The following is a 26,837-nucleotide window of genomic DNA, read 5'->3' as shown; positions in this document are numbered from 1 at the left end:
TGGAAGAGCTGGGCACAGCCTCACACTTTTACCTGGATAGGCTGTGTCCTGTCTCCACACAAACTACTGCTTAAGCCCCTGTACTGAGTCTAGAGCCAGGGCAAGAAGGGAGGACCTCTGTGCACTTCAAAGCCATGTATTTGAAATCTCCCCTACTTCAAAGGCACAGCTAGGTATAAGTATTGGATCTCTGACACCACAACTTCAGTGCACTTTTGGACCTGTGTCTACTCTGCCAGGAGAAACTGCTGCGCTGCTGGAAGGACTGCCCCTCTGCTGGACTGCTGCTTGCTGGACTCTTGCCTTGCTGAGCTGCTCTGCTGCCTGTTCTACTGCCTGAGTGAGAAGGACAGGACCTGCATCACTTGAACCCAAAGCGACTCCAAGGTCTTGCCTCCTGTTGTAAGTCTCAGTGACAACAAATACTTCAACTCATCATGCTACTGCACCAGGAGTTTGCTTGCTTCAAGTCTTGCCCTGCCAAATGGTGCCAATCCAGTCCTTGGCCCTTGGAAGTGGGTATAAAGTGCTGCTTCAACTAAAACCTTTTGATTAAGATGAAATTGGCTTGTGGCCAACTTCGATCACTATTTGAATCATGATTTAGAAAAGTATTTATATTAAATAATCATTTGAACTATATCTATTTACAATTTGTATTCATAATGTTATGGTCAAGAGTTTGACGCTCTACTTGTAATGTTTAATTTTTTGTATGCTCTCGCTGTTTTTAGGAGGGGATTTGTATTTGGACTCTGGAGTGCCTGTGCATCAGTGGGGAACATTCTGGGGGCCTTCCTGGCTTCATCCGTGCTACAGTATGGCTATGAGGTGAATGTAGCATCATCATCCTTACCTTTTACAAAGCATATTGTCTCTGCACAGTGCTGAAGCCATGGGCTTTCCAGTCCATCTACATCCCAATCTTCCATATGGCTATTGTTCTGGTCTTCCGTTAAAGGCAGCCTGTGAAATCTGCCCTTTTTTCCGTTTCTGTCACTTCTCAATAGCTTTGATTTACTAATCTTTGCCCCTTTCTCACCTTCTTAAACTGTTCTATGCTGGTTCCAAGACTAATCTAATACCATTCTCTCTTCTGCCACCATTCCACTATGTCATCTTTTCTTCGCTCCCACTAAACACCTCTGCTTCTCAGATTTATTACTTGAATGATTTCTGGCACCACTCTTTTTCTCTGTAACCTTGCCTGTCTACCCCTCTTTACTTCTTTGTTTCAGTCCTTCTTTCAAGCTCTGCTTGTGTTCATATTACTAGGTGCTGATAGTAGACTCTGTGCTCTTGCTTTCAGTATGCTTTCCTGGTGACATCATCTGTGCAGTTTGCCGGTGGGATAATAATCTTCTTCGGACTTGTGACTTCTCCCAAAGAGCTGGGTATGTGCATGTCTACCAATATTAAAGGATGCTCAAGCAACATCAACAATCTGTCAGCGCCAAACGTCTCTCTCAATAACATGTACATAGAGGATGTTTTAGATTGGTGCTTAAATGTATTTTATTCATTTTGCGAGTATTATCTTGGATTCTTTGGTTGTAGTTAAATGTGTATTTTTGGCAGGTCTTACAGGGGGAAGTGTCATGTTCATATTGAGCACAAAGACTTCCTGGTGAAGTACCACTGCACACGGCATTAGGTTGTTTTTTGTTCATAGTTACATCCTAGCAAACATTTTTGCACATTGTATTACCCCCCCCCCCCCCACCGGCATTATTTTACCTGCCCAATTTCCTCTTGGTAGGACCTTTAGAAAATTGTCCAGGCAAAATTCTTGCGTTTCTGATGTTGTGCCCAACTCCGAAAGAGAGGTGTAGAGTTCTGTAGAAGCCATCCAATTCCCCTTGAAGTGGTGCATGCTAAAGAGAATTCCTGTTCTGAATTTCATGTGCCAGTCCAGTGACTAGTTCCTATAGGATTGCTGTGCCTTTCAAATGCTAGGTCCCCATCTTTTCATATGAAAGGAAGTAATCCTTGACAGCAGAGCGGTGGAGAGGATTCTGAGTAGGTTGACCTGGTTTGTGAGATGGTGCGGACTGAAAGATGTGCTTCACCTTGCCTCACCCACCTTAGGCTGGAGTTCGCCGTGCTGAGTAAACCTCCTACTCTCGTAAGTTTTCCTGACCTTTTTCCCACCCAAAGTGGTGGTTTAAACAATGGGCTGCCATCTGCTGGAAGCAGCAGAGCCGAGGCTCTCCACTCAGGGGTCCAGAAACATGTCTGTATGTGGCTGGCGGCCTACAATTAGTCTGTGACAACACCCGGGTTAAGGTTTTCAGGGGGTACCAAACACTCCCGGTTTCGGAGATGACCTCAAGGTGCTGAGGAACTCAAGTTGTCGAGTTCCAAGCACATGTACTCTATGGCTTCCGTGGCACCTACAATATCTAAGAATGGCCTTAAATATTCTGGGGTCATATCTGCTCCTACAAATATGCCCACACTTGTGGTATAGTGCACCCTGCCTTAGGGCTGGAAGGCCTGCTTGAGGGGTGACTTACATATACTTTAGGCAGTGCTAGTTGGCATGGCACACAGGAAGTGTGTCATGTCGACTTTGTCATTTTTGTCTGCACCAGGTCATGCATGCTGCAGTGCTAGTCTGCATGGCCCAGGTGGGGCATTCCGACCCTCTTCAGTCCTAAAGCCCTAGATACTCAAGCATTTACTAGGGACTTGCAGGGGCCGGAAGGGCCAATTGTGGAATAGTTTTTAGAGAAGAAGCCCTGACACAGGGGACCTGGTTGGCAGTGACCATGTGCACTACAATTGAAATCACATCAAATACCAGGTAAAAAGTGGGGGCTAACCATGTCAAAAGAGGCACTTTCTCACAGGAACAAACAGAAGCATCATAAGGAGCCATTGCAAAAAAAATTGCACATGTAAACTGGTGTGATAATTCAAATGACCAGTTTTGAAGTATTGCATATTCTTACTAGCAGTGGTCCTCAAGAGATTTGTATCAAGAACTGAGGTTATTTCATCAAGGAAACTGTGCACCAGGACTTTACTATTATCTGGAGCAAGTTTCTAAATAAGTGACCCAACCTTCTTTATAGAATACTTTTAGTACCAATAAAAACTAGAACACTTGTTAGGTCTCGGCTAGACAGCGCATGCTCTCTCTTCGAGACATGTTGTTTACAATCAGCGTGCTACAGCCCACCCACATGTTAACCATTTGTTTGCTTTAACGTCGCTCTCATATCCTTGGTTCCCATATGTCTATGGCATTCATGCATCATACCTTTCCTTGTGTTTGGCCCTACCCTAGATCATGGACCAAGTACTTGTGTCCATCAACTGCTCCCGTTTTTGGAACTACTTTATTTGTCTTTGAGTGCTCAATAGGAGTGCTTGTGTTTTCACTCGCTCCGTCTCCTCCGACCTGTCCGTTGCTTCTTTCCCTCTGCAGATCGTGCTATAATGTCTTTCTTTATCCCCCTCGTCACCTCTACAGACAAACCAGTTTGTTTTGTGTTTTAATGGCTGCCCCTGCAGACGCTCATAATTTAAAGGACATACAACAAAACATCAATGCAGACAAGCTTCTACTGCCATGGTCTAGCAGGAGGAATAGAATTACTTTATTTCTGCTCCTCAAGCTAATGCACGTTTAAAGTAAACATTGTTCCACAGAGAGAAGAACTGCAGAAACGCAACTGGCTCGCCGACTAAATAAAGCGTGACTCAGCAAGCCGTATCTGCCAGTAAAAAGCCACGGGAGAACTTGTCTACAGCGAGAAATGAACCGGCAGAACTCCTCTGCTTTTAGCAACATGCTACTCAAGAAAATAAAAGCTGAAAACAGGCTCGCTGAGTAAATACAGAGGAGGCATAACCAGCTGCTGAGTGACATGCATACTGTTTTTAGGCAATTCCAGCAGTGAAATTATAGAAAAGAGAAACCACATCATCTCGACTCCCATGAAGGTGGCCCCCTCAGCACTGCAGTAGCTATGCTACCTGCATTCCAAGTCAACAGCAATGTAAGGTCCACAGAGCTCCATGGACAATATTGACAACCTATGCAAACTGTGCCCTGCACTGAGCTTACCCATGAAGACAACAAGCTTTCAACTCTCCATAATTCAACACGCCACATACGTGCTGCGTAATTCCACAACACACAAATACACACCGCATAATTCCACTACACACACAGATTTATGTATCATCATTCTGTCGCATAATTCAACTCCACACAGTTCCTTCCACTCCATATCATTCCTCTCCATACCACATAATTACAATCCAACAAATTCAGCTCCACATACTGCAACTCTGCTCCATGCCACCTAATTCCACTTCACATAATACCGCTCCACGCAATATAATTCAACTCCATTCCAAACCATTTATACTCCATGCAACACAATTCAGCTCCAGATAATTCCATTACAATCTACAAAATTACACTTTGCGCCTCATATTTACACTCTAAATATATCCACTCTGCTCCAAAACCCATAATTACACTGCATAAATTTCAACTCCGCACATGTCAAATAATTTCTCTTCACATAATTACACTCCACGCCATGCTATAATACCACACAAATCCACAACACACAACATAATTGCACTATGTAGGAAGCTGGCTCTTTACACTATACCAAAACGAGGTATAGTGTGCACAGAGTTGAGTGTAACCCCAAAGGTAGGCAGAGGTAAAAGTAGATAGCACCTTCCTCTCTATTTCTGGTAGTGTGGGCGAGCAGTAAGGCTTTATCGGAGGGTAGTGTTAAACATGTTTTGTACACACTCAATCAGCAAAGATGTCACACACTCAAAGACTGAATTCAGACCAATTTTGTTTGCGTAAAAAATATGAAGTTATTTTATTTCTAGAACTAAGCCAAGTCTGGCACAGGTAAGTGAAATAAATGCTTTGCAAAACATTAAGCAGGCCGGTGGACTTTGGGTGCAAGAGTGTCTTTAGGCGTCGGGTTTTCTTTACCAGCTCCGGTCCCGGTTGGGGGAATCCTCCAAAAAGAGGCTGCAGGATTTGCTTGGAGTGTCGAGGCAGGACAGAGATCACCAGATCTCTGGTCAGGATCACTGGATAGATCTCCTTGTGGTGTTGGGCCACTCGAACTCGGGCCGTGGGCGTCTGGTGCAGACTCACGGATTTGGCCGGAGCCAGAGTCTGTGGTTGAGCAAATCAGGTGCTCACGGCAGACAGTCTTTTCTGTGGAAGGCAGGGCAGGTTGCTGGCTGCAGGACAAACTGGAATTTCGCATCTGCAGGTTCGAGGTAGGGACAGGCTCGTAGGGCTGGGGCCAAGTTAGGGTGTGTTGTCCGTATACCCTGTGTGAGTGCCCCCAGAGCGCCTCTTCTTTTGCCTTGTTTTTCCGCTTTTTCGACTGTTTTTTCGTCCTTTCTGGGCCTTGTCGTTTTCTGGCCTTGCCGCTTGTTTTTCCCGCCGCTTCTCCCTAGCCCCGCCTACCCTCCCGCCTCCCAGCTGACCCCTCCTCCCCAGCTACCCATATATGGCGGCCGCTGCAAGGCTGCGCAGCGGGCGCGCCTAAGGCAAGCCCGTCTGCGCCCGTCCGCGCCTGGACCGCGCACAGCGCCACAACCCCTGGCCCCCACGACCTCCACCCCCCCGCCTGACCTACGACACCGCCACCCTCACCGCCCTCAACCCCGGCCGCACGCCGGGCTGCTGCCGCGCCACCCCGAAGCGGAAACACGGACCCTTCACCTGCCGCAACTGCCGTTTCACCTGCCTGCAAACACACATCGCACCCAACAAGAACGGCTCCCCCGGAAACAACCTCGACTGCATCCTGATCAACACCCGATCCGTCCACAGGCACGCCATCGAGCTATGGAACCTCATCGACTCAACAAACCCGGACATCGCCTTCCTCACCGAGACCTGGATGAACCCCTCCTCGGCACCCGACATCGCCATAGCCATCCCCGACGGCTACAAAATCATCAGGAAAGACTGCACCAACCGCGCCGGAGGAGGCATCGCCATCGCCCACAAGAGCTCCATCCGCATCTCGACCTACTCCGACGACTCACTCCCCGACGCCGAACACCTCCACTTCTCAATCCACAGCGATCCCAAGACCACCCTTAGAGGCTCCCTCATATACAGACCACCAGGACCACGCACAAAGTTCAGCGAAGACATCGCAGACTTCGTCAGCCCACACGCACTCCAGTCCACAGACTACATCCTCCTAGGGGACCTCAACTTTCACCTGGAGAACCACACCGACAACAACACCACCACCCTACTGGACAACCTAGCCAACCTCGGACTCAAACAACTGGTCAACACACCTACCCACCTCGCCGGACACACGCTCGACCCCATCTTCTCCTCCAGCAAACACATCTCCTTCAACCACACCACCAAACTCTCCTGGACAGACCACAGCTGTGTCCACTTCAGCTTCAAGAAAACCAACGTACACCACCACGCCCAGCAACCACCAAGAAGACAATGGAATCGAATCACCACCGAACAACTCACAGCAACCCTCTTTCAAAACCCACCCACCAGCACTACAGACCCCAACGAAGCCGCCAACAACCTCACGAGCTGGATCTCAGACTGCGCCAACCTCCTGGCCCCCCTGAAGACCCAAACAAACACAGCCACAAGAAAAATTCCTGGTTCACCCTCACCCTCAAGGACTCCAAAAAAGAATGCCGCACCCTCGAGAAGACCTGGCGCCTCAACCAGACCGACGAGAACATGTCTGCTCTCAAGAACGCCACCCGCAAACACCACCAACTCCTCCGCGCCGCACGAAAATCAGCCTTCCAGAACAGACTAGACAACAACGCCCACAACAGCAAGGAACTATTTGGCATCGTCAAAGAGCTCTCCAACCCCGACGCCGAAAACAACTCCATCCCCCCCTCACAGGACCTCTGCGACTCCCTCGCAGCTTTCTTCCACCACAAGATCACCGACATCTACAACAGCTTCACCACAACCAACACGAACCCACCACCGGAACCCGCCAACGACAACACCACCATCGACACCTGGAACCCAACCACCACCGAGGAAACCACCCGCATCATGAACTCCATCCACTCAGGATCACCATCCGACCCCTGCCCGCACCACATTTTCAACAAAGCCGACAAAATCATCGCACCCCACCTCCGAGACGTCATCAACACATCTTTCACCACCGCCACCTTCCCGGAGAACTGGAAACACGCCGAACTCAACGCCCTCCTAAAGCAACCAACAACAGACCCAACCGAACTCAAAAACTTCCGGCCCATCTCGCTCCTACCGTTCCCCGCCAAAGTGATTGAAAAAATCGTCAACGCTCAACTCGCCACTGCCCTGGAAGCCAACGACTCACTCGACCCCTCACAGTTCGGCTTCAGAGCTAACCACAGCACCGAGACCGCCCTCATCACAGCCACGGACGACATCAGATCTCTGACCGACAAAGGAGAGACCGTGGCCCTCATACTCCTGGACCTCTCCGCAGCCTTCGACACGGTCTGTCACCGTACCCTGATACGTCGCCTCAGCAACACCGGCATCAGAGGCAAGGCCTTGGATTGGATCATCTCCTTCCTCTCCGGAAGAACTCAGAGTCCGCCTCCCCCCCCTTCAGATCCACAGCTACGGAGATCATCTGCGGCGTCCCCCAAGGATCCTCCCTCAGCCCCACCCTCTTCAACATCTACATGACCCCCCTGGCGAACATCGCACGAAAACACGGACTCAACCTCATATCCTACGCCGACGACACCCAGCTCATCCTATCCCTCACCAACAACCCCACCACAGCAAGAACCAGACTACACAAAGGCATGAAGGAAGTGGCGAACTGGATGACAGACAGCCGGCTCAAACTAAACTCAGAGAAGACGGAGGTCCTCATCCTCGGCCCTACACCCACCGCCTGGGACGACTCCTGGTGGCCCCCCGCCCTAGGCAGCACTCCCCAACCCACCGACCACGCACGCAACCTCTGCTTCATCCTGGACTCATCCCTCTCCATGACCAGACAGGTCAACTCGGTGACCTCTGCATGCTTCAACACCCTCCGCATGCTCCGCAAGATCTTCCGCTGGATCCCCACCGACACCAGGAAGACCGTCACCCACGCCCTCGTCACCAGCCGCTTGGACTACGGAAACACACTGTACGCCGGCATCACCACCAAACTGCAGAGAAAACTTCAACGAATCCAGAACGCGGCCGCACGACTCATCCTGAACATACCTCGCCACCACCACATCTCCGGACACCTGATGAAACTCCACTGGCTTCCAGTCAACAAGAGGATCACCTTCAGACTCCTCACCCACGCACACAAAGCCCTGCACAATCTCGGACCAAAACTCATCAACAACCGAGTCTCCTTCTACACTCCTCCTCGCACCCTACGCTCAACCGGACAAGCCCTGGCTGTCGTACCTCGCATCCGCAAAACCACCGCCGGAGGCAAGTCCTTCTCCTACCTAGCAGCGAAGTCCTGGAACTCTCTTCCCAACCACCTCTCCTTCAGAAGGCAGCGCAAGACCTGGCTCTTCGAGCCCTGACCCCCCCCCCCCCAGCGCCTTGAGACCCTCACGGGTGAGTAGCGCGCTTTATAAATGCAAATGATTGATTGATTGATTGATTGATTCTTAGCTTTGGCATGGCTTCTTCGGTCCTTCATTTTCTTTTTTTCTTAGTTGATTCTTGTTTGAGGAGGCAAGGTTCAGGGGTGCCTCTACATACTAGATTTAGGGGTGTTACAGGTAAGTAAAGGTTGTGTCCAATGGGTCCCTTCCTTGGGGTGGTTACACCCCCTATTATGCCACCCTCCAGTGGGAGGGGGGTATATGCCTCTCTCTGGTTGGCTGGGTCCCCACATCTGCAAGATGGCGGAGACTGAGAGTTGTGCTTCACCTCGCCTTCCCCACCTGAGGGGTGGGGTTGGCAAAGGTGGGCACACCTCCCACCCTCACTTGGTTTTTCCGCCGATTCTCCCGTCCAAAGTGGGAGTGGGAACCCGTGGGGGCCAGTTGTAGGAAGTAACAAAAGGCCTGGGGAAGCTCACAAAGTCGGCAAGGCTTTGAAGCTTCCCCTTCATGGACCCTGCCCATCCTGGGGTAGGAGGCTTGACACCTCATGCCAGGTTGTGCATTGTTTCAGACCCCCGAGAGCAGCAGGCTCTCGACCCAGGGGTCCAGAAACATGTCTGGTGGTGGGAGCTGGTGAGCAGCCACTCAGCCTAGACAATAGTGTTGGGTCGTTTTTCAGGGGGCATCTCTAAGATGCCCTCTGTTAGCATGTTTCATTAAATCCCACACTGGCATCAGTGGGAGGTATAGCTTCACAGGCGTGTTTGGGGAGTGACACCTCCCACCTCCCTACCCCACCACCCCAGCCCAAAAAAACACATTCTTGGTATAGTAGTTGGTAGTGGGAGCCCTAAGATGGGTCTACTATATCTTTGTTGGTTTTTCTTATCATTCTCATTTCAGTAATAGAAAGGTTCAATTGGAAACTTAAAAATATATAGGGGTAGATTTAGAGTTTGGTGGAGAGGGTAGTACGTTGCAAAGGCGATAGTTACCCTCTGTGCTAAACTTTAGGTCTGCCTGCCAAATCAGTAGGGAGATGCTGACAATGTAAAATTCACTCTGTCAGTGTAGACCTTCCTCTGACGCCTGAAGGTGGTAGTAGGTGCCGTTCGAGTTAAGCCATCCGACCAGCAGCCCTATTTAGATTACACAGTTGGTTGGAGCTACAGTAAAAAATAAATAAATAATCCAGATACCATTGGAGGGAAACTGATGTGGGAGACCTACATTTTTTTTTTTTTTTTTGCGAAAACAAACTCCCACTTTGTTTTCGAAAAATAAACTGTGGAAACGTTTTGACAGCCAGCTGTCATGTTTGATGTAGCTGTCGGTCAATCTTTTCTTACATTGACATGAACAACCATGACTATAGTTCCTCCCAGTGTTACATTTAGAGATGTCCGCTGGCCAACAGACCGCTATAAATTTGTTTGGCGCGGTCAAGGCAGGCTAGCGAATGTAAAGTTCTCTGCCAACCAGTCGGCCAAACCCTAAATCATTCCCATAAGGACCGAATTAGGAAAAAAAAGTAGTAAATCTGTACCCATAAAAGTTTTCCCTGAGCAGATGCAAATATTTAAAATTCACTAACTTTGACATAGCAAGCTTGGAACGCTTTGCTAGTTTTAGGTTTTAAGGCATACCACTGCAATGGTCGTGTGAGAATTTTTCATGTGACTTTTTTTTTATCTTTTATTTTAAAAGTGCAGCTTGTACAAACGGTACATTTTCTCATTGGGAGCGAGAGCAAAGCCAGACAATCTGACACTATCAAGGTGATGACTGGATTATACCACCAATAAAATATGGGACAGATTTGGGGCTCAATATTTCATATGAAACCACAATTTCCCAAAATACTTATTGAATTAAAAGTTGTGGGCAATTAAAAAAATAAAAAAAAAATAAACAGAAGCTGCATCAACACGTTTCCAAACTCTCATGGGTGCTGTACTGCATAGTCATCTCACCTCTCCAACTTGCCACCCGCTTCTTTGTTAGTTGGGGAATATTAGAGATGCACCACCCGAATCTCGCTGATTAAGCTGCACCCCTGCATGTGCTGTACATTGGACCACCCCATTTTACCCATTTAACTTGCCCACAAGGTCTTTATAAATGGCGCCTAAAGAGCACCTGTGGCATGTAAAGTTAAATGTCATATGGGAGCTGCAGTGTATATGTACACTACCTACATATGTGACAACAGCTATTTGTGCTAGTAGTACCACTGTGTTGTATTGTAATTGCATTTATATAGTGCTTACCTCCCCTGTCAAGGCGCCAAAGCAATTTTTGGCGAGTTGCATGCTACTCCGGAACCTATAAAGGATTAGTAGTGAATTAGTATAGTGAAATTTGAAAGTAATTTGAGTGGTGGATATGTTAGTCAGTTATTTGGATTGAGAAGGATAGTGGAGGGATATGAGGTAATAGATTTGCATTCCTATAGCGCTTGCTAGTGTTAATTCAGTGGCGGTAAAGTTCCTAAAACACCTCCCCACCCCTCATCTGCTTTAAAGGCTTATCCGGTACACTCTGACGATGTCCTTGATAAGCAGGAAGTTGTGATTTGAGTGCTTTGGAGACTCACAGCACATTACACAGGCCAAGATCCCATCATCCTCGCAGAACAGTTTCAGCCTCTCGTCATGCTTTTCACATTTCTCCTTGGGCTTCACATCCTTATCTTTGACTCCTGTGGCTGCTTTCTTCACCAGGTTAGCGAGGACTCGGTTGGTGGTGTACTTCGTTCACACTAGGCTGTAGTTTAAATGTACCAAACACAACAACATGATGGACCGAGTGCTGAAACTTTTCAACCACTCAGCCCCAGTTACAGATCTGGGTTTAATCCATCGTTCTTTTGCTCTATATGCCACCCCAGTTTGGACTCAGCCATATGCAAATCAGTCTTTACCCTGTTCCTCATGGGAACAGTCTAGCTCAAACTGCCAGGCCAGGTCCTCCCTGGCCTGGAAACAAGCATCCTGGGACCGGTTTGTAGTTTCACTCCCTCATCAGCCAGGCTAGCTTGAGTCCTGTGGCACAGTGAGCATGCGACCCACGTCTGGGCATACCCATGGCCCCATAGGGCAACATAGCAAAGCCAACAAGATGATGGACGGAGTGCTGACATTTTCAACCACTCACCTCATGTGTTAAGAAGGAAGGCAAGGGAGTGTTTGTAGCACTTTAGGTGACCTATCCTTGTTATTGACTGATAGTGGTTGTCTTCGACAGGTCTTCCTGTACCAGGAGAAGAGGGAAATACCAGTCCTGATGAGGATGCTCACCGACCACTAATCAGCAACTCTGATATAGAAGATGACGATGACCGAAGTTATTCCATTCAAGCACAGGATCCTGTCCGAGAACCGCAGGCCATTGGCTTCTTCCAGGCTTTCTGTTTACCAGGAGTGATTCCAGTGAGTACTGTCTGAAAGAGAATGTGTGATATTTTACTCTTCAAGATGCTTGCAGAGGACATACAAACCCTGTGCTGTGGGTATAGTGGTGCGGTATTTGTGGGATGGGGAGGTCTAAACACACTAGCATGCCCACTCTGTGAATGTTGTGGCTGTTCTCAGTATTTAGTTGTAGACAGTGGGGTTTGTAGCATCCACTGCTGCATGTGGAAGTGAGAGTATTTGATTGTGATACAGACTCTCAAATTAAAAGTAACACGCAATGTTCACTTGTGCTTTTTTTTAATGTATTTTTTTATGCCCTTGTGAAGAGTTGAGGCATATTGGTCTAAGAGTGTTGGAGTGAGCTTTACAGGTTTGGCAAATAGTAAGGAAAAAGGTGACCAGTCATTGTTTCTCTCCAATGGAAGCCATGCATTAAGGGAACCCCTGATAACTCCAGAAGCAAATGGCTTGTTTTGGCATTACATGGTCTTCTATACCCCTAAAGGCTGAAGAGTTGAAACGTATTGTGTAAAGCCAGGCTTATCATTGTCATAGAATCCGTCTAAATCAACTGAATATGGGTGCTGACTTCAGAAATGGGAATAGTCAAACATGACCTGTTAGTATGGTTTTCAGATAACATTATTTGCTTAAACTTGATAAGTGGCATGTGGATCATTGGTAATCTGTCAAACTCTAGTTCTGTCCATACCTCTAGCTTTCAAAAACACATATTTCCAATAAAAATGTAAAAATCATAGGGACTTCAGATGTTAAGACTCATTTTGATCATGCAATTTTTTTACATTCCAAAATCTTAAAAGTAAGCCTCTTAACACAGATCCTCCTATTTGCTTTAATGAACTTTGGTCCTTCCATTGTAAAACTGTCCTCGCTTGCACCGTCATTTGTGACTATTCTCACTTTAATGCATTGCCAGAACAGACAACTCTTTCTGTAAGGTTCTTGTATCCATATTGCATTCAGAGGAGCAGCATTAATTAAAATACAGCTCTTATATTTCAGAACAGCTTTCCAACAAAAAGTGCATTTTGGCAGACATTGCCTTTCCAATTATATTCCTGTTTCTGGGGCTCTGTGCAGGTGGTTAAGACAGTAACACATTATCTGAGCAGCAATCTGGCTCCCTTCCAGAATCCATACCTGCTCTGTCATTAGTAGCACAGTTCAGTACATTTGTAAATGAATTAATTGGTGGGGTCTTTTGTTTGTGTTTTTTATTCAGTGGGGATCTTTTGCTTCAGAGCCCTGAACAATAGATTCTCATCCCCTTGAGCCCACGCGCCCCTGGCCATGTGCTCGACTGCTTCCTGAGCGATGCATTCAACTGATAAAAACTTGGCACAGCTCACATCCTTTCTAATAAAGAGACTGAAACATACCACCAGAGAGCAAAAAACTAAAGTACCTAACAATAGTACATATTGAATGGTGCTGAGTAGATCCGTTAAGTAGACCGAATTTTGGTATCGGCAAAGTAAAGAGGTCACATAATGCCACCTGGTGCTCACTTTGAGACAAGTTTGAGCTGGGTCAAATACATATGTAATGGACTCATCGGGGCTGTCCTTTCACTGGGGAATGTTGCCCACACAAACCCAAAAGATCAATGGTATGTTTCCCTAGGACAGGGCAAACTGCTACAATACAGAGATCTAGCCATTAGCCAACCCCTACCCACTAGGTGCAACCAGTTTCTGGGAGTGTAACTAAAGATACGTATGTACAGGCTGTAGTGTCTGACATGGAATTTGGCAGCCAAGAAGGGAAACCACTAGCTACTACAGTACAACCAAATGGAGTCAATGGACCGCAGCACTCAACCATCCAGACACAAATGTAAATTCTTACAAACACATGCATGCTTTTGTGGTGTGGTTCCTACAAATCTATATAGGTTCTGCGCGTTTAGACAACATAAACAAAGGGATTGGTGTCCTGACTGATTCCAGACACCCCCAAAGGATATGTTAGTCTGTAGACGAGCTAGCTCACAGTGCCACTATAAGCCCCAAAACCTTACAGAGGAGCTAATAATTTCTGGCAACTATCGAACATGACAACCCTGACCACCTCCGGGATTGTGGAAACAGTACAGTAGTTTTCGCTCAGTCACTTGTGCTTACTCTGTCTCAGAGACATATACAGAATGAACGGTGGGGACGTTTTCCATAAGCATTTATTCAACCAGCGTCATTCTAGTAATAAAATACGTGTGCCGCAACAGCCATTAGAAAGGAAAAGATGTATACGGTTATAAGCACCAAAAGAGTAAATAAAAGGTAGAATTCTACTATGGTGTAAAAGAACAATGAATATATGCAGGCTTTTAGCTACATGGCAGTAATAATCAGTACTCCTAAGATGCAAACCCTAATTAGATGTACCTAAGTGTTCATAGCATGTCTGTAGATGTAGAGCCAAGAATTCCCCCTGTAAAGAGCCAATCCCATTACCTCATGGGAGAGAATGAAGGACCCCATCTTGGTTTCGAGTTGGACACCCCGCGAGGGATGTCAGACCCCTGCGTGCTGGAGTGTCTGCATGCAGGGACTTCAGTGTCTTGTGTCAGCATGGAAGCTTCTCCTATGGTTTGCCCAGCGAAGATGTGTTACTTAGATACCCGAAAGGTACCCTCAGGGGTTCTACCTAGATGTGTCATGGTACTTCGGGTCTGTCGGTCAAGTATGATGATAGTGGTGACTTTAGTACAGAGTTATTATGCAGAAGATGGCAATCCTGCTGTGATACTAAGAAGAAAACCACACAACATTTATTCAGCACCTAACTAGGTAAAAGGTCAGCACCGGAGACGCTATGTAGAGCAAGGTAGAATAAATGTAGGTAAAAGGTTGTGCAATTACCTAGGCCTGTATTGGGGTACATTGGGGCTCATAACACTTTATACTCCCTAGAGTCCAAAAGATCCATACACAGGTTACCACATTTCAGAAATATCTGATTCACTGTATCCTAGTTTAAGATCCATTTTTGTCTGAGTACATTCAACGGAGTCTGACCTCTTTGACATAGTGATAAACATTCCCTCCACCTTCTCCCCACCCTGCTCCCAGCACTAGGTTCTTGCCAGTTCATGGTCCCAAAACACTCCAATCATATATTTCAAAACTACAATATGCAGCTTCCTATTCAAACAACGTATTTTTCCTTTCTTTCTTTGTAGTGCTCTGTCCATTTCTCCTACATCTACATGTAATGCTCACATCGGTCCCTTCCAGCTGTGTCCTTCTGCGTCTTCATACAACAGTAATGAGGCGGTCTGCTGTCCGCACACAGATGCAATTCTGCTGACTCCATTTCCATGCAGTGATCCCATTTCCGTGCATGCACATACACAGTACAATATGCCCACCTATATTTGGCTCAGTAGTATTATTCGGTTTGTCATGATCTCGCATTTGGTGCTCTGGCCATGCTAAGAGTAATCTTGTTTATGCTGTTGCCTTGTAGTACTCTCTGGCCTATGCCTGTCTGAAGCTGGTGAATTACTCCTTCTTCTTCTGGCTCCCTTTCTACCTCAGCCATAAATTTCAGTGGAAGGAGGCTGAAGCTGACCAACTCTCCATCTGGTATGACGTTGGAGGAATCATTGGTATGTTTAAGTAGCCGTGTCATAATAAGAAATGTTGTGCTCACATTTGCTGTGATATGAACTACATCACTTATCTGCCCTATAATACAAACCCTGATCTATGCAGAGAAAGACAAGTCTATTAGAACCTTCAGCTTCCTACGTTGGCTCAAACTGGAACTTGGGTAGTAACTATGCAGGCAAATTCAGTGCTTCTGCACAATCCAGTAAAGACTACCCTCCTCAGTTAAGAGGCTGCCACATGCCTCCTGTTTCTCTCATGGGGTGTGCTTCCATGCTGCTAGTCTGAGCGCATGAGGCTGGGTATCCTACACTGCACAAAAGTCTACGTTCTTACCTTGTCCTGCAGTGATGATAACCTTAAAGGGTCTTCCCTTCCAGTATCCTATACCAGCTCTTTCGCTGTGGTTCCGTAAGGGAAGTTCTGCTCATTGCATGTCAGAGTGTAGACAAATTAAATCTTTGACTCACTTCCCTCAGCAGGTAGCGCCCAAATAAACCCCCATAGCCACTCCACCATGGACAATGCTTCACTTTGCCTTGTCTTCTTTTGATGTTTCACTCCTTGTATTCTTGTTAGATGGTCAGATGCAGGGAATGTTGGCTGTGTACCCCCTTAGAGGATTCTTCTAGATCAAATGTATTGGTTCTGTTGGAGTCTGCATTAAGGGTATTTGTGCACTGTGAGAAAGTGGGATGTTTACTTGTGGGGTTCTGCTGTCGTTTGCTATTCTGTGCTGAGGATGTTTGTTTTCTTTTTGCAGGTGGAACAATCCAAGGCTTGATCTCAGACCTGCTGCAAAACCGTTCTCCGGTGCTGGCGGTGAGCCTCGTATGCGCTGTAGGTGCTCTCTTCGGATACAGCCGTGAGTATAGAGTGGGATGCTTCATTGTTTGACAGGACACGTTCTCTAGAAAATATTAGTTTGAAGCATGTGCAATCTCATTCACCTTTGAATCCTGCCTTTGAGTAATCAGCAGCAGCAGCATTTGAAATGTATGATTATATGTGACTTGGTGAGAAAAGTATCCAGTTCAAATGCCTTTTGTTTGCAAATGGATCAGAAATGCTCATTTATATTGAAATTGATATTAGTTCCAATCACTTGAAAAAAAAATAATTTGAGTTCATTTATTTTTCTGTCACTTCTTTCACACTCAAACCTAAACACTGGACTTGCTGTACACTAATCAATCCTATTTTTTATCCATCCATTTACACCAACCCTAAACCCAACTTAAACTCTATTACTAATATACGAGGTAAGAAAGGGCGCCCTACAAACAAGTTTACAAATTTGGCACTGATAATAGCAAAACGTGCAATCACCATGAGATGGAAAGCTACAAGACCACCACCACTATTATTGGATTGGTATAATGAGGTGATTAGGTGGGGCAAGGCAGAAGGTGCGGAGATACAGAGGGAGGAATATAGGGGCCAGAGAAATGGGGTGGAGGTGTGATAGAGGTGTCACACCTCCACCCCACAGGATAGGCACAGTACTCTAGAGGGAAGCTTTAAAGGCCTTTGTAATGCGACCCCCAGCCTCTGCTGCTTGCAGCAGATGGCTGCTATCGATGTACACCCCAACTTTGGGTGGGAAAACGTAGGAGAATAGGAGGTGTGCCCACCTCTGCCAATTCCAACCCTAAGTTGAGGAGGCGAGGTGAAGCACATCTTTTAGTCTCTGCCATCTTGAAGATGGGGAAACACCTCCATTCATGGCTAGGTCTTTGCCCCCATAATTGAGGGGGTAGTCACCCCAGCTAAGATGCCCATTGGCCTTACCTGTCACTCCCTTGAAACACCCCTAAATGTATTATTTAGGTGGCTCCCCCAGACCATGAAACTAGTTCCTGCTGACCAAAGCAGGACGAAGACACCTGCACATAAGACTGTTGATGGCTACTGACTTGGCCCTAGCCCTACTGGCCTGTCTGCAGCTTCAAAGACACTGCGAAAAGAACCACATCTGTCCTGCAGCCAGCGATCTCTATAACCCCTGGGAGGACTGTCGCCTTTGAGAAAGACCAGAACTCCTGAGGACAGGGGCTCTTTCCACAAGAAACCAACCCAAAGGACATTGATGCCTTCCGGATCTGCGATCCTTGACCACTCAGCACCAGATGCCTCCGGCCTGTGTCCACCTGGCCGACCGATCCAGAAAAGGTTCCCCCAGCAATTCTGAGTCCTAGTCCAGCTTTGGCAGACACCTCCTGGACACGATGACACCTGAAGTGTGAATCCAAAGGCTCCACCAACTGCAACCAGCTCTGGTAAGAAAACCTGATTTCAAAGGACACCCCTGCACCCAAAGCCCCTGAACCTTGAGGAGCACGACCGACTGTGTCCCTACGACCTACAGCTTCCCAAACTACCTCTGCTGTCGCTGGTTTCCTTCGTGCAGCCTCAAGTTTGTTACATGCAGCCTGTTTTCCAAATCAAGTTTTTCTGTTGTATTGCATAGGGCACCCAACACCGTGTTTGCACCCTGCCGCCCCTGTGCTGCTGGGGGTGTATGTTTGGTGCTCCATTGGGAAACATTGGGCCTCATCATCAACTTTGACCTCTGCACCCGGCCACCCCTGTGCCTCTGGTGGTGCAGTGTTTTTGCTTACCTGAACCTTGACCTCTGCTGACCCTGCAACCTGAAATCTGGATTTGTAAGTTGGTTACTTACCCGTAAAATCGCATTATTTTTTATTGCATAAGTTAACATTGTGCAATTTCCAGTCTTTACAAAGTGTCCACTTTTGAAAGACTAAAGTACTTTTCCAGAAAAAAATTTACGTTTGCGAAGAACTTGGTCTTAAAATAAAACTCTAAGCTTTTTTTTGATAAAATTGGTGTGGATCTTCTTTTTGAGTCGTCTCATTTATTGGTTATTGTGTACACAACAAATGTCTTACACTCCTCTGTGTTAAGCTTAATGCTGCTCGCCCACACTACCACTAATAGAGCACTGTGGGTCTACATAAAGCCCTGTACACCTCTGGGGGAATCACTGGAATCCATGCACGATATAACCACCTAGTGGAATACTATATACAGAGCCAGCTTCCTACAGACAGCATCTGGTCTTTGTGGTTAACGCTCTGGATTTGAGTCCATACAATGAATCTGCTATGTATCTGCAGATGAAGTGATGAGAGGTCTGTGAGAACCAGGTTGGGTGCAGTCTGGTCAGCACTGTAGCAGTTTATCTCATAATCCTGTTCTGTTTCTCTCAAAACATGCTAATGCTAATGCCGCTCCTATTTTGTTTTTGTTTTTTATAGGATCCCCCAATAACAAACCAATCAATGCCCTTATCATGGCTATTACAGGTACGTGCATTGGTCTGTCTCTCAGAGAAATGTAAATATGCTAATGGATGATGAGCATATTAAGTGAGTTGTGTTATACTTTTATTTGTTGCAGTTTACTACAGAGTGAGTCACACTCCTTGCCAAGTTCCCTTGCTCTTTACAACGGTGTTAGTTTACTCAACCTTTGACATTTAACTTGTTTGTTGGCACACATTTCTTACCTATATTGTCAGCAGTGACTGATGAATTCACAATCAATTTGTCCACAATGAGCCTTATTCTGCCCTGGGGATGTTCATGAAAAGCACTGGACTCTAATGTAGAGGGAAGGGGGACATAGCTGCAAGAGGTGGCTTTTGACACTACTTTAACAGATGTATTAACACAATGGGGTGACCCTGTGTCCTTAGGAACCTGGGTATTTAACGTATAAAGAACAATGGTTCCCTTGGGTAGAAACAATGCGTATTGTAGTTAGCCGTAGTTACTTCAGCATAACATATAATACATTTCTGAAAGCAAAAACATTTCTTGAACAAAAGGGGAAAGAGGAACAAGAACACAGAGAAAGGATTTTCATTGATTTATGTATCAGAATTGATAACATTCGATAAACCGATACACATTGCAGAATTTTATACTTCAAAATTCATACAGTGATACAAAATAGTGAGATAGTGGTGCTCAGTGGTGATATAAATACATAGTGCAGTGAGGTGAGGGTGGGAGGATGTGGTTTGTTTTTGAAAGGCCAGATTCAAAATGCAGTAACAAGTAAGTTAAACAAATTAAATAGTTGGTAACAACTATGTCCTGCAATCTGTGCCACAATAGATCGTCGACGTTTCAACCCTATGGGCGCTTGGTGGAGTGTCACAAGCGGGTCTTCATCAGGACTGTGGAGTAGGAGGCCCTAGGATTTCAAGGGCGGTCAAGGCAAATTGATTGGAGGGGTATGGTTATTCTAACAGGATGTCAACTGTGAAATGAATTGCACAGAAGATCAAAGAATGATTGTTTTCTTGGGCTGGTAACACGGAGTCCTGGTAGCAGGAAGCAGTGTTTCGTGAAGACCCGCTTGTGACACTCCACCATGCGCCCATAGGGTTGAAACGTCGACAATGCACACGTTATCGCTTGTGTGCAGTAAAACCGTATTTCAGTGAAAATGTAATGGTCATTTCAATTTGAAAAATGTGTTTTCTGTAATAACCGTGCGCTAGCACACCATGCATACTCCACTCTATGCCCTTCCACTCTATGCCATGCCACTCTACAACATGCCACTCCACTCCCTTCCATTGAAAGACACTCTATGGCACGCCACGTGACTCCACACCACTCCAATCTACGCCACTCCCTCCACGACACAACATGCCACTCTACTCTAGCCCCTCCACTTTACACCATAATCTACCCCACTCCACTTTGCTACAATCTACCCCACTCCACTCTACCCCTTTTTACTCCAATTTACCCCACTTCAATCTAACCAAATTTAATTATCCCCCACCCACTTCAATCAACCCACTTGATGCTACTCCACTTTAGTCTACTCCACTCTACTCCAATCCACTCTGCTACAATCTACCCTAACCTACTCCACTAAAACCAATCTATCCCAATCCAGTCTACCCCACCCTACTCCAGTCTACCCCACTCAATATAACCCAATCAATTCCACCTTACTCCAATCTACCCCACTGCACTGCAATCTATCCCACTTTAATCCAATCTACACAGTCTGCCCCACTCCAATCCACTCCAGTCTACCCCAATTCACCCCACTCCAATGTGCCCCAATCCACCTCTCTCCAATCTACTCCTCTCCACTCTACTCCACTTCAATCTGCCCCATTCCAATTTACCCAACTCCATTCCACACTCCACTGCAATCTATCCAACTCTTCTCCACTCCAATCTACCCCACTCCACCACAATCTTTTGCACTCCAATATACCCCACTTCAATCTACCACACAGCACTCTACCCAAATCACCCCTCTCCACGTCAATCTACCCACCCCACTCCACCACACCCCACTCTATCCAACTCCTCTCCACTCCCATCTACCACACACCACTCTACCACACTCCACTCTACCCAAATCTACTCCACTCCACCCCACTCTATCCTACTCCACCCCACTCTATCCTACTCCACCCCACTCTATCCTACTCCACCCCACTCTATCCTTCTCCACCCCACTCTATCCTTCTCCACCCCACTCTATCCTACTCCACCCCACTCTATCCTACTCCACCCCACTCTATCCTACTCCACCCCACTCTATCCTACTCCACCCCACTCTATCCTACTCCACCCCACTCTATCCTACTCCACCCCACTCTATCCTACTCCACCCCACTCTATCCTACTCCACCCCACTCTATCCTACTCCACCCCACTCTATCCTACTCCACCCCACTCTATCCTACTCCACCCCACTCTATCCTACTCCACCCCACTCTATCCTACTCCACCCCACTCTATCCTACTCCACCCCACTCTATCCTACTCCACCCCACTCTATCCTACTCCACCCCACTCTATCCTACTCCACCCCACTCTATCCTACTCCACCCCACTCTATCCTACTCCACCCCACTCTATCCTACTCCACCCCACTCTATCCTACTCCACCCCACTCTATCCAACTCCACCCCACTCTATCCAACTCCACACTACTCTATCCAACTCCACACTACTCTATCCAACTCCACACTACTCTATCCAACTCCACACTACTCTATCCAACTCCACACTACTCTATCCAACTCCACACCACTCTATCCAACTCCACACCACTCTATCCAACTCCACACCACTCCATCCTATCCAACTCCACTCTAGTCTGCTCCACTCTACCCCAAACCACCACAATCTACCCCATTCCAAAATAATGTGTCCCACTCCACCCAAATCTACCCCACCTAACTTCAATCTACGCCACTCCACCCTAATCCACCCTACTCCAGTCTACCCCCACTGCAATCTACCCATATCTACTCCACTTTACCCCACTGCAATCTATCCCACCCTACTCCAAAACGCAACAATCTGCCCCACTCCAGTCTCCTATTCCACTCCAACCTACCAACTCCTCAAATATACCGTGCTCCACTCCAATCTAAATCTATTCCGCCCCAATCTGCCGGACCCATTCTACTCTATTCCAATCTACCCCTATGTACCCCACTCCAATCTACCCCACACCAATCTACCTCACCCCACTCTACCCTACTCCAATCTACCCCACTTCACTCCAATCTACTCCAGTCATCCCACTTCCATCTACCCCAATCTTACTTACCCCACTCTAATCCACCCAATCTACCCTACTCCATCCTAATCTACAAAACTCCACTCCGGCACATCTACCCCACTCTAGCTCACTCCACTCCATTCCCCACTCCAGTCTATCCAACCCAACTCCAATCTCCACTCCAGTCTATCCAACTCCACTGTACCCACCCTGTCTATCCCACTCCACTCTACCACACTCCATTCCACTCTACCCAATTGACCCCACTCCACTCTAATCTATCACATGCCACTCAAATCTACCCCAGTCCAATCTAACCCACTTTACTCCATTCCAATCTAAATCTACCCTGCTCCAATCTGCCTCCATCTGCCCCACACCACTCTACCCCCATCTGCTCCACTCCATTCTACCCCCATCTGCCCCACTCCATTCTACCCCTGTGAGAAAGTGCCATGTTTCTTGCATGGTATGCCCCCACTTTTTGCTGAATTGCTGAATGCGCTACTCATGGGAGTCCCAGGGGCTTAGAGCCAAAAGGTAGCCAGGTCCTCCGGGGTTTGTGAGGTTGCTGGCCACAAGAGATGCCGGGTTGGAGCAGGAGCAGGTTCGAGGGTCGACAGGCCGGTAGGGCTGGGGCCAAAGCAGTTGGTGTCTTCCTCTTCTTAGCAGCTGCAGGGCAGGTCTTCTTTCTTCTTGCTCTTCTTTGTATCTTGGAATCTGGAATCTGGGGAAGGCAGGTTCAGGGTGTCCCTAAATACTAGAATTAGGGGCGTTACAGGTAGGTGAGGGGCAGGGACCAATGGGTCCCTGTCCTGGGGTGGGTACACCCCCTATCCTGCCTCTCTCCTGTGGGAGGGGGGCAGTAGCCTAGTCCTGTTAGGGTAGGGCTTCCCATCTTCAAGATGGCGAGAGCCCGGAGATGTGCTTCACCTCGCCTCCCCCACCTGAGGGGTGGGGTTGGCCGGCTGGCACATCCCTTGTCCTTATTTGGGGTTTCCGGCCAAGCTTCCTGCCAGAGTAGGGGGTTGCAGTGGCCTGGGGAAGCTCACAGAGGCGGCATGCCTTTGAAGCTTCCCCCTGCCCATCCTGGGGGAGGAGATTTAGCACCTCGCCCAGGATGTGCATTGTTGCAGGCCCAGGAGAGCAGGGGCTCTCCCACCCAGGGGTCCAGCAACATGTCTGCTGTGTGGCGGCCTAGGCAGCCTCAGAGCAGACGTGGATTGTAGGTTAGGTTTAAGGGGGCATCTCTAAGATGCCCTCTGGGGTGCTTGGTACATTAAATCCCACACTGGCATCAGTGTGGGTTTAATGTGCTGAGAAGTTTGATACCAAACTTCTCAGTCTTCAGTGTTGCCATTATGGTGCTGTGGAGTTCGTGTTTGACGAGCTCTCAGCACCATGTACTCTTAAATGGCAGCACTGCACTTACAGTGCTCAGGAATGGACCTGGGTACTGTAGGGGCACAGGGCTCCTGCTCCTGTGCCCACACCATTGGCATAAGGCACCCAGCTAGAGGGGTGGCTGATGTATGCCATGGCAGTGTAGGTTATGGGCATGGCACACAGGGATGTGTGCCATGTCGACTTTGTTTTGTCTTGCACCCAGACACCCAGCCTGCAAAGGCAGTGTGTGTGTTTAAGGGTACAGGGCCCCTAAGGGTGGCACAATGAGTGCTGCAGCCCTTAGCTGCCTTCCCTGGTCACAAGACCCTGGGTTCCATAGGGTACCATTTACTAGGGGCTGACATGTGGCCAGGGTTTGCCAATTTGGGTTTTGTGTGTTTTAGGGAAGGAACATAGGCCCTGGGCACCTGATTGGCAGGAGTCCAGGGCACACTCAGTCAAAGTACATTCAGCAAGAAGTGGGGGCAAACCATGCAAGAAAGATGGCACTTTCTCACACTGGGTACCTACCTATCCTCCAACTACCCAACTTACCTCTCGAAGTGGTGGTGGCACCTGAAGAATCTTCGTCCCCGAGCTTGCAGTCTTTTTCTAAACCGGAGCTTTCCCATTGAAACTAATTGAGCGCCCGAAGGCCCAAAAGCACCCTGCACCCAGCCGCCCGAGTGGCCCTGGCAGTGTAACCTTTGCACCTATCTACTTCCCCATTTGCCCTGAGCAAGTGACCAGGAGCCCAGCTCCCACAGCCGCGTGGCCTGCTAGTCAGCAGCCACCAACCCAGGCCCCCCTGCCTCCCATAGGATAACATTGGGCCTAACTCACTCTGCACCCGGCTGCCCCTGTGCCGCTGAGGGTGTAACAACTGTACCTACCTGACCCTGGGAGACCCCCGAGTCTGTGCCCAGAACCTTAAATTTGCCAGTAGAGTACTTACCTGAAAGCCGATAACTCAATTTTCTCCATAGGGTAACATTGACTGGTTTCTTCTGCAATTTCTTCTAAGTGTGGAGTTTTCAAAACTTAAAATATTCACCAAAAATCAGCCGCCATTAGGTGAGCTCCCAGTGCTGGATCTTGGTGCCCAGCGCTGACCCTGAAAAATATTCACAACCGTACTTACCAGTAACCCAATTTTCTTCCATAGGGAATCATTGTCTGTTTTTCTGTGAAATTTCTTCTAAGTGTCGATTTTTGCAAACTTCAAATATTCTTTAAAAATCGTACAAACTGTGAAAACGTAATTACTTACCTGCTTTAGATAGAGGTCCCAGTCCTGAGTCTAGGCACCCAGTACTGGATTAACAAAAGTAACGAGAACATATTATACCTGCAACTTGAATATTCTTCCATAGGGAATCATTGACTGTTTTCTATGAAATATTTCCTAAGTGTCAACTTTTAAAATAGCAAAATATTGTCTAAGAATCATAACAGCAACTAAGTCGACTTTTAACAGTTGTTTCTGAGAACTGACCCAGGACTGAATCTAGGATCCAGTCCTGGAATTACAAAAGTAATCCTGAAAGTAATCTATTGCCAATAACTTAAAACTTCCATTGAACTCAATGCATTATTGTGTTTGAACTTGTGTTGCCTATTGCAACAATCTGTAACTTTCTACAAAGCCAATTGCATATTGCAAAAGTATTTACCTAAAGCATCTCATTCTGAGAAAGTATATATTGAGTGTGTGCAACAAATGCTTTACACTGTCCTCTGATACTGCCTTACTGCTCGACCAAGCTACCACTTTAGAGCGCAAGGTTATATCTAACTTTAGCCTCTGCCAAACCTCTGGGGACTGTGGACTCTGTACACACTGTACCTATTTGGGAACAGTATATACAGAGCCACTTTCTCACAACCCCCATCTGCCCCACTCCATTCTACCCCCATCTGCCCCACTCCATTCTACCCCCATCTGCCCCACTACAATCTACCCCCATCTGCCCCACTCCAGTCTGTCCCACTCCAATCTACTATGCCCCAACCTACGCCTTCCCAGTCTACCCCAATTTAATATACCCCACTCACATCTACCCCAGTCAACCCCACCCCACCCTACGCCATTACCGTTTAGCTATGCAGAACAGCAGCCACAATAGTGTACAATATGGCTAAAACACCGTGCCAATGCCAATAGCTCTTGCATAGACGAGACCTATAGGCTTTGCAATTTTTTTTTCCCTGTGTCACTGGAGTGAGGCTTACAGGCTCACTCATCTTTTTGAAGTTCTGCAGCAGTGTGCTTAGCTCGCCCCTTGGCCTATGACAAGTTAGATTTAAAGTGCATCGCAGTACAGGAGTAGGAACTCTTCACTGGTTGTATGTGTCTCTGGAAAGGGTACAGTACAGGGATGGGGCAGTGCTGTACGGTACATGCATGGTGAGTGCCTGTACTTGGGTGTGTGTATACCTGCAAGGAATACATTACGAGAGATGTAATTCTGTGTAGTGCGTGCCTGCTGAATGTATGTACTAGGTGTATGTGTACATGTGTGAAGTACAATACATGAAAGATGTAGTGTTGTGCATCGTGCACATAATGAATGTGTATGCTGGGTGTATGTGTGCCTGCAAACGGCACAATACAGAAATGGTACAGTACTGAGTACTGTGCACGGAGTGAATGGGTGTGCTGAATGTATGCTTCTGTGATGGCACAATACATGGAGGTAACGGTGCTGGGCTGTGTATATACACTGAGTGCAAGTGTGCCTTTAATGGTACATTACATGGAGGACCCTGGGTTTCATTTTAGGAATCCCATGCCTGCCTGCTTGCTGAAGCCACGAGAAGGCAAAGTAATCCCACCAAGACAAAATTGTGTGTTCCTTCATTCTTGTAAGCTGGGTGGAACACACTGAAGAAGGAAGAGAGAAAACCAGCCCTCCCCTTGTACACTTCTAAAGAGTGCTGTTTGAGTCCGTGAGAGATCACAAGGAAGGGGCCTGGACACATCTCAAGAAGGAGACGGGTCTGATAAGGGAATCCTGGAGTAACATTTTGATGCACTTACCACTGTGGCTGAAATCCAGGTGTGAACTCTAGTCACTCTCATGGCCGGTGTTGTGCATTTGGATAGCACAAACAGCACATTATCAGTCTGGGTGGCCTTATGCTGATCTGGAAAGTCCCACCCCATTCATCAACTAGAGGAACCATTGTTAGTGTATGTTTTGTGGACTGTTTGGATAGTAAAGGGTTTGTTCAGTGT

General features: G+C 47.3%; 1 protein-coding gene across 2 annotated transcripts in view; it reads left to right on the top strand.

Annotated features, from left to right (window-relative positions):
• Nucleotides 1-26,837, top strand: part of SLC37A3 (solute carrier family 37 member 3) — a 146,409-nt gene that overhangs the window by 82,610 nt on the left and 36,962 nt on the right. For both annotated transcript variants that reach the window (XM_085651906.1, XM_085651907.1), the window contains exons 7-12: nucleotides 735-831; nucleotides 1,310-1,394; nucleotides 11,833-12,017; nucleotides 15,495-15,636; nucleotides 16,401-16,502; nucleotides 18,919-18,966. In XM_085651906.1, coding sequence (XP_085508032.1) covers nucleotides 735-831; nucleotides 1,310-1,394; nucleotides 11,833-12,017; nucleotides 15,495-15,636; nucleotides 16,401-16,502; nucleotides 18,919-18,966 — 659 coding nt within the window. The remainder of the gene's footprint in view (nucleotides 1-734; nucleotides 832-1,309; nucleotides 1,395-11,832; nucleotides 12,018-15,494; nucleotides 15,637-16,400; nucleotides 16,503-18,918; nucleotides 18,967-26,837) is intronic.

The sequence above is a fragment of the Triturus cristatus genome, chromosome 4_1 (assembly GCF_964204655.1).
Source record: "Triturus cristatus chromosome 4_1, aTriCri1.1, whole genome shotgun sequence".
NCBI lineage: Eukaryota > Metazoa > Chordata > Amphibia > Caudata > Salamandridae > Triturus > Triturus cristatus.
The sequence above is the reverse complement of the archived record's forward strand: the minus strand, read 5'-3'. Positions and strand labels throughout refer to the sequence as shown.